General features: G+C 39.7%; 1 protein-coding gene across 2 annotated transcripts in view; it reads left to right on the top strand.

Moving 5' to 3' along the window:
- Positions 1 to 9,111, top strand: part of ACTG2 (actin, gamma 2, smooth muscle, enteric) — a 22,148-nt gene that overhangs the window by 9,115 nt on the left and 3,922 nt on the right. For both annotated transcript variants that reach the window (XM_006905187.2, XM_025049314.1), the window contains 5 exons: positions 765 to 893; positions 5,644 to 5,754; positions 5,999 to 6,083; positions 7,289 to 7,450; positions 8,277 to 8,468. In XM_006905187.2, the coding sequence (XP_006905249.1) occupies positions 765 to 893; positions 5,644 to 5,754; positions 5,999 to 6,083; positions 7,289 to 7,450; positions 8,277 to 8,468 (679 nt within the window). The remainder of the gene's footprint in view (positions 1 to 764; positions 894 to 5,643; positions 5,755 to 5,998; positions 6,084 to 7,288; positions 7,451 to 8,276; positions 8,469 to 9,111) is intronic.

Raw genomic sequence — 9,111 nt, forward strand, 5'->3', positions numbered from 1 at the left:
TTGGGGGGTAGGCCTCTCTCTTCTGATTAATAGAGCAAGACCCTTTAAATAGAAATATCCAGATTCTAAAACATCCATCAGACACGCAATGATGTTACTATGTCTGGCTTAAGTCTTTGGGGTTTCTAGGTTTGAAAAAAAACTTTAAAAAATATATGTGATTAAACAAGTCCCTTGCTTTTAAGAAATTTATATTCTGTGAAGATATACCCACAACTAATTTGAGATCACAAGTTGGAATAGAGGCAAAATATTTCACCAGGGAGCACAGAGGAAGGAGAGAATAAATATGAATGAAGGGACTAGGGAACAGGAATCGTTTGTAGAAAAGAAAAAAAAGGTAACTAAGGTTAAGGAGGATCTCGGCACATGAGAGAACAACACAAGCAAAGATTTGGAGGTGTAAAGTTTGAGCATAGGATATCTGAGGAAGGCAAGTACAAGTCGTGTGTGTGTGTGTGTGTGTGTGTGTGTGGTTAGTAAAGTAAGGGGAGGAAATGTATGAGTGGGCCCTGTTCTCTCTCAGAAAAGGACATTATCTTAGGAGAGAGAAGAGAAACAAGCCCACAAGAAACCCTCCACCTTCTCTCCCCATCATCTCCTCATTCACTGGTATCTCCCTTACCCTTGTCTCCTGCTATTTTGTTTCCTGGGGAAGAAGGACATTTTTCCTATCTTCATCTTTCTTTGGAGACCCTCTGATGCCTGAGTCCTTCTAATGTGAGCCCTCAGCCAATTCACGTTTCTCTTCTTTTGCTTTGTAGGGTGTAATGGTGGGAATGGGCCAGAAAGACAGCTACGTGGGGGATGAGGCTCAGAGCAAGCGCGGAATCCTGACTCTCAAATACCCCATTGAACACGGCATCATCACCAACTGGGATGACATGGAGAAGGTATCGGTGGACTTCTCCTTTAACGTGCTTATTTTAATGATAATACATCATCGTGCCCCTCATATCCCACAGTCCTCTGTGCCCTGTCAACTCTTCCTCTAAAATGCTTCTCACATCCTCTTTTCCTTCTTGTGCATCCCATGGCCATTTTCCAATCAACGATGCCAACTTCTCTCACTGGACTACTGCAGTGACTTCCTGACTGATTTGTCTCCTGCCTCACCCACCTAATTAATTCTCTGCACTGCTGCAAAGCTTATCTTTCTAAAAACAGATCAGGTCATGTCACTCACCTTCTCAAGAACCTTTTGTAGGTCCTCACTAACCAACGGTAGGTTCTGAACTCCCTATCTGGCCTCTGAGGACCTGGCTCTGCCTTAATTCCCAGCTTCATCTTTTCACACAGCTTTCACTCTAAGCCAGTGGCTTATCCCTTCTTTCAAATGCTACTATTGTCCCTAGAGAGGTAAATGGCTTCTTTTCCTTTTATTTTCCCTGTCATGACCTCAGATAGTGGCATTGATGCTATATTATTATGATGATTCTCTAATGAAATTTTTAAGCAGGAATCTATAGGGGTTTCTAGAAGCATTTTGTGTGTGTGTGTGTGTGTGTAAGAAATACCAGGCCGGGGTGTGGGGGGAGGGGGAGGAATTTTTAAATGGTGGTTTGTGATCAACAAAATCATGTGTGCAAAATGCTAATAGAGCCTTTTTATATCCTTTTGATAAATTCTGCTGACAGTTGGCTGAGAGTTCTTGTTTCTGCAGTGACTGCCTTTTGAAATGTAATAGAGGGCTTATTGAGAAGACCGCCCCTGGGAATAAAGAATGTTGATTTGAAATCTGTAATTCACTATACTTCTCTCTAACTCATAGATTCGGTCACTCTGGATGTGAGATAAATAGATAAAAGGCAATAGCTTTCACTTCACACAGTGGAACAGTGAAGAGCAAAGACACTGGAGTCAGTGACTAGGAGATCTGGTTGCAAACCCTTCCCTCCAAGCCTCAGTTTCCTTATTTGCAGAGATAAAAATACTTTCTTCATTAGGTTGCATTGGAGATCAAATGAGATAAATACTTAGTATAACCCCAAGGCAGGGAACATACTTAATGCTCAACAAATGGCACATAGTCATATATTCTTAACAATATCTATTTTGAAAACATAACAGACAAAACATTTTATTCACAGTAGTAACAATACGAACTCTTTAAAGAAACCCCTAAAAATATATGATGTGCCTAAAAAGAAAAATTGAATAGGATAAAGTTGTCAAATCTTCTCAAATTAATTTATTGTGTCATTGCTATTTCAATAAAAATCATAATTTTTAAATTATATACACTTAATGTGTATAATTTGATGATCCGAAACATATATATACACACATACACAGTGTGTAGCAGTCGCTACATTCAAGCTAATTAACATAGCTGTCACCTCACATACTGACTTTTTTTCTTATAGTGAGAACACTTAGGAATTATTTTCTTAGCAAATTTGAAGTACACAATATAGTATTGTAACCTATAGTCACCATGTTATACGTTCAATCTCCAGAACTTATTTATCCTGCATAACTGAGACTTTGCACCCTTGACCAACATCTGTCTATTTCCCTCTCCCCTACCTCCTGGTAACTACCATTTTACTCTCTACTTCTATGAGTTTGACCAAAAAAAAGAATCACAATTTTTAATTATGCAAGATAATCGTAAAGTATGTTTGGAGAAAGAAATAAGGCAAAATTTATTAAAACAAAATGAATAAGAAAAGCTATGAGAGGAGACTTGCCATGTCCAGATATTAAAATGTAATATAGAGTTATAAAAATTAAAACAATTTGGTACCAGCACAAAGGTAAAGAGAATTTTCATGTATTTACATGATAAATGAAACTTCCAAACCAGAGAGGAAAAAAAAATTATTCAGTGAATTATTCTGGGACAACTGATTACTTATTTGGGGGGTGAGTAATCTTTGTTTATTGCGTTTACCTCATACCATTTACCAAACACATATCAATTGAATATAAAAGTTAAATATAAAAATTTCAAGTGATAAAAAAAATACAGTATAGTGTGAGTATTTATCAAATTTTGGTAAAAGAAGTCATAGAGAAAAAGAACAACAAATATGATTTCTGAAAAATCAGAACTTTCAGCATGTGAAAAATGAAACCAAATTTATTTTTTTAAATAAAACCAAATTTAAAAGGCAAACAACAAATTGCAAAAAATATTCACAGAAAGTGCAGTGAAGGATTAATATCAATAGCTAATGCAAATTGATAATTAAAAATACAGTTGCCACCAGACAAAGAATATGAACAGATAATTTGCCAAAAAAATTATAAAAAGTTGCGAATTTGAAATAGTTTAAATACATTTGAAATAAAAATACTAAAAGTGAAACAACTAGGTATTATTTTTATCTATCAAATTATTTCATATTTTAAGAGCAAGAATGCTGAATACAGGTTAGGGTAAGACAGGCACTTTATCCTTCTGGAGTAAAGAGTAATTCAGCCTCTTTGTTGATAATAAAAATCAAAAAGTCTTCCAATTGCCATACTCTTTAGCCCAGTAATTCCACTGTTAGAATTCTTTTCTTTGAAAAATATCCTGAATAGAAAAAAATGTAATATGTACAAAGATGATTATCACAGGATTATTTAAAAACAAAAGTCGAAGATATCACAAATAGTAATATGATTAAATAGGTAATAGTATATGATGAAATGATGTGTAAGCATTAAAAATAAATGTTGAATTTGTTAAAGATAAATATTTACTATGAAAAAGAAAATTATTTCTGTTATATTAACTGAAAAGTGGAGGAAAATGAAACGGAACATAAAAATATAATAATAATATAGTAAATAGAAGTATATGAAATAAACGAATAGCAATAGTAATAAATTTGAAAATACATAAAAGTAAAATTTAGGAAGAAGAAAAATGGCAAGTTGTTAACAGTTTATTATTAGGTGATAGAAATATGGAAGATTTTTATTCTTAAAAATACTTTTTCTAATTTTAACATTATTAATATCCTTCATTTTCAAAGGACTTTATATAAACCCCCAAAAATGAAATAAAATGCAGATGTTTGGGTCCAACACCCAAAGATTCTGGGTTATGGCTCTGGGATACTCCTAGGAACCTGTACCCACCTGGAGCAGTTATTCCCAGTGATGCTGATAGAAGGCTCCTGGGGCCCACATTTGAAGATATACTGACATCACCTCATTAAGACTGATTGCCATCTCCTTCGCGTCTTTTGTGACCCTTTCAAACTCCAGGACCTCCCGCTTGTGCCTTTTGCTCTGCCTCAGATGGCCTCCTCATCCTGTGCAGACCTTCCTTGCCTTCTGGGTCTACCTAAATCTCCTAGGAAACGAACTACTGCTGCCTCAACCTTCACATAAAATGTGGATGTCTTTGTATTTTGTCTTTTTGTCTGTCTTTCTCTCCTCCAGACTTTGAAAGTAGGATCTATGGGCCATGTCTGGTTCATGTCTGGCATCCTTACACTTAGCACCATCTTAGCACAAAGCCAGGCATCTGTTAACATATGGGTACGATGGAATCAAATGATCCTGTGCCCCACCTCTAAGGAGATCAAAGCCCTTAGGTCCCTGACACTCTTTGCTGAATCTCTCTGACGTAAAAAATAAAATCCCTCTGAAATTAAAAAAAAAACAAAACAAAACCCTTTGAAGTAAAAAAAATAAAAAACTCTTTTTGTGGTCTGGGATCACTGAAGAGGGAACTGGATGCAGAGGGAAGAAATAACTTCTCCTAAAACAGTAGTTCTCCACTGGGGCTATTTTGCCTCCCCGGCGACATTTGGTAATGTCTAGAGACATTTTCACTTGTCACACAGCTGAAGAGGTGCTACTGGCATCTAGTGGGTGGAGGCCAGGGATGCTGCTTAATATCGTACAATGCACAGGTCAGCACCCTTCCGCAACAAAGAATTATCCAACTTGAAATGTCAAAGTACTGAGGTTGAGAAACCCTGCTCTAAGGCACCAGCTCAATCAATAGCAACAATAGAAGTTCAAGTATATCTGTCAGGTTTTCAGCAGAAGACAGTATACACTCAGCTGGGGTTGGTGAGTTAATTTAAGGAAGGGCTACTTACAGAGTTAGGGAACCAGAAAGGGATGCTGAGGCACCCAGGTACTAGCAACAGAGGGAAGCTCTTACACCCCTAAGACTAGAGGTGAGGGTGAGAGGTGGGAATGTCACTAGAACTAGGTGAGAGCTGGAGTCCTGGAGGAGGGGCTACCTGATGTGGGGTCACCATTGCCAGGAGAAGCACCCTGACTGCTCTCCCTCCGTTCACTCCCCAACTCTTGCTGGTACCATCCATCAGCCAAACATAAGCAGATGACAGGAAGCAAGGAACACTAAGAAACGCAATGGGTCTGGCCCCACTGGGCACAAAGCAGGGGAGAGAAGGGAGAAGAGTCCAATGGAAAGAGGAGGGAAGGTCTAATAGAAATAATCAATACACTACGTGTGTTGGCCCCAGGTCTGAATCCTGTCTGGGCTCTGCTGAGAAGGAATATAACCTCTAAAGGTCAATCAGAAATTCTCAGGGCTGACAGCTCTCCTCCCCAGACCCAGCCCACCCTGAGAACATCGTACCACACTTCCACAGCATGGACATGTCAATGGGGACTTTCCAGCCCACTGGAAGTCTGCTGGACTCATCTGACTTTTGTCCCAAACAGATCTGGCACCACTCCTTCTACAACGAACTGCGGGTAGCACCTGAGGAGCACCCTACCCTGCTCACAGAAGCACCCCTTAATCCCAAGGCTAACAGGGAGAAGATGACCCAGGTAAGAGGCCAGGCAGATTTGAGCACTGGCTCAAATATGCAACATGGATGTTCAGCCAGATCCTTTCTCCCATTAATGCATCAATGCAATAGAATTTTTTTAGGACAATGTTGGGCCCTGTAGGGGGTGGGAGTAGGGAAAATAGACATAGTTCCTGCCCTTAAAAAGATTGCAAACCATTCTTTGGGTCAAGAGGTGGTGTGATTTCTGCCAGACAGTCTTTAATTCTTCATTGTCTTTTCAGATCATGTTTGAAACCTTCAATGTCCCTGCCATGTATGTTGCCATTCAAGCTGTGCTCTCTCTCTACGCCTCTGGTCGCACAACCGGTGGGTAGCCCTGCTGTAATCGTCCCCTTTCTGACTTAAAGGGGAGGAAGGGAAAGCTGGGCTCCTGCAGAGGTTTCTGCTCAGAAGAATCAAACGAATAGCCAAAGTCCAAGGAAAACCTCGCATAGGGATAACAGAGGGAAAACCATGTGGATGTGAATCTGCCCAGTGTAGCTGGAAAGAGTTCACATGAACAAACCATAATTAGTACATCCAGCAAGGACCATTTCCCTCACAGTAGTCAGTCCAGGAACTTATACACACTTTCCAACAGTATCGGAATGTTTCTGCTCATGAAACAGCAGCAGCAAAACCTGTGATGGTGACTATGCAAGTATGTGTCTTTGGTATAGAAAGGTGCTTAAAGAAACAGAGGAAGCTTCAAAATAAGTGATGTTTAGCAGGGACTTCACAGCTTCCATGAACATCATTCAAACATTCATTCATGTATTCAGTAATTTGTCCATTCATTTATTCATCAAATATTTTCCATTCCTGCCTGCCATGTGCCAAACATTGCACCAAGCTGTGGGCACACACTTATAAACAAGGCAGACCCTACCATTATGGAGTGAACAGTCTAGTGGGGGAGAAACGAAAGTAAAAGATAATTTCACTGTAGGTGATAGAGACAGTGATAGGGAAGTACAGGGTATATACAGTTTTGAATCCTGTGCTTTGCACTTGATTTTATGTTGTAAATATCATGTTTAATGGCCATGTGGTAGTCATTGTCTATGGTTCCATAATTTATTTGTTTATTTTACCATTTGTCTACTGCTCGACCTTTATGCTATCTCCATTTTTTTTTTTATTATAAAATATGCTGTGATCAACATCCTTGTACAAGACTAATCTACTAGTCCCTGGATATTTATTTTTCCATCTAGCCCTTACTGAATCATCTTATTAGTTATAATCATTTCCAGTTGATTCTCTTGGGTCTTCTAGGTATATAACCATATAACCGGCAGATGACAGTTCTGTTTCCTTTTGACAATAATACTCTTTTTCATTTTGTGTCTTATTGCATTATCTAGAACACCAGGACAATACTAAATAATAATAATAAAATAACAATATTATAGTGTTTCTCAGCTGCTAAAGAAAAATATGGCTGTTGGAGATCATTGGTAACTGGTCCCAGAATGAGACAGATGAAAGACAAGAAAGACTCTCATCGGTCATATCCCCTCTGTCCATAGGCATCGTCCTGGATTCAGGGGATGGTGTCACTCATAACGTCCCCATCTACGAAGGCTATGCACTGCCCCATGCCATCATGCGCCTTGACCTGGCAGGCCGCGACCTCACGGACTACCTCATGAAGATCCTCACAGAGAGAGGCTATTCCTTTGTGACCACAGGTATCCAGCCTCTTGTCTGATTCCAAGATCAGTTCAGAACCAAATCTGATCTCCACGAGAAGTTCTCAGGACTGATGAAAAGTCTGTAGCTCTGTGTCCTCAAACTCTATTTGGGTTGATGGGAAGGCCCTAGGCTGGGGCTGGACCTCTAGATAAGACCAGATAATTTAGGAAGGCTTATTTAAGGAGGAAGGTTCCCGACCAAAATGCCCTGGGGAGGGAGACAAGGCTTAGGCCTACTTATTGTAAGAAGAGCTCTTATGGGCCCCTTAAGTGCCCTTTCACAGCATTCCCTCCTTCCCCTGGGACATGCTACCTCTGTCCATGTCCACACCAGGATCAGAGCTAGTTTTTAACAGTGCTGAATGGCAGTAAGACCTGGTGATGCATTTTATTACCTGGGGGCATTGATGATTTGTCTGAGGACACATGGAACAAATAAAGTCTGAATATCTAAGGAGAAAGTGTCATGCCTCAGTGGCCACTCTGAGCAAGATGGGGTTTTAGGTAGGGGCTGTCCCAGAGTCTAAAGGTCACAGCATATAAGCTTACATCCAGACCAGAAGTGTGTCTTGCAAGGCCCTCAGGAAGGTCTGCAGCATTGTCAGGGCAGAGTGAAGACAGCAAGGAGAAAAGCTTGCGCAACATTTTACTTGAGAATCAAGACTTTGAACTTCCCCTTTAGGAAGAGAAATAAAAAAATTAACATTCATCCTAAAACTGAATCCAAAGTAGAAGTAAGAAGAAGATTTTCGTGGAGATCAAAATGGGACAACCAAACTAATAGAACCAAGTGTCTGCTTTCTGTCATTTCTACTCCTTCTAGCCGAGCGAGAAATTGTGAGAGATATCAAAGAGAAGCTGTGCTACGTGGCTCTAGATTTTGAGAATGAGATGGCCACAGCAGCCTCCTCTTCCTCCCTGGAGAAGAGCTATGAGCTGCCAGATGGACAGGTCATCACCATTGGCAATGAGCGCTTCCGCTGCCCAGAGACCCTCTTCCAGCCTTCTTTCATTGGTGAGGTGCTGCCCAGTCCCTGCCAATCAAGGGTGGGGAGGGTGGAAGGGTGAGTGAGGATAGGAAGAGAAACACCAGGAGTCACACACACTTTGTTTATTGTTTATACATAGCCCATATTTTTCTAAGAAGAGGCAAAAATACATTACCAGTACGACTAGATAAAATCAGATTTTTAATAAAAGGGTAAGGAAATCAAGATAAAGAAAAAGCAGGAGAAGGAATATAATATGAAACTAAGAATGAGATTAATATACAAGACATTTCTTGGATCACTCAACATTAGGCCATGGGGCTGAAATTTATAGTAGTAAACAGATGGACTCGGGGGTCAGACCTGGTTTTAACTCCTGACTCTGCTTCTCAAAGCCCTGTCACCTTGGACATGTTACCTTCTTCAAATCTCAGTTTTCTTATCTATAAAGTGACAATGATGATAGTACCTACTAGATAAAGTTGCAACAAGGATTAAATAAGAGAATAATACAAGGACAACTACTTTCTTGAGGAGTGTATAAGAGATAGGCCTAAAAGCGAATGTTGGTATACAGTGTAATGGGAAATAGCAGACTGGACAAGGAAGGCTTCTTAGAGAATGTGAATATGTGAACAGGACATTGAAGAATGAGTATCATTTTAGGGT

The sequence above is a fragment of the Pteropus alecto genome, unplaced genomic scaffold (genome assembly GCF_000325575.1).
Source record: "Pteropus alecto unplaced genomic scaffold, ASM32557v1 scaffold100, whole genome shotgun sequence".
In the NCBI taxonomy this organism is placed as follows: Eukaryota; Metazoa; Chordata; class Mammalia; order Chiroptera; family Pteropodidae; genus Pteropus; species Pteropus alecto.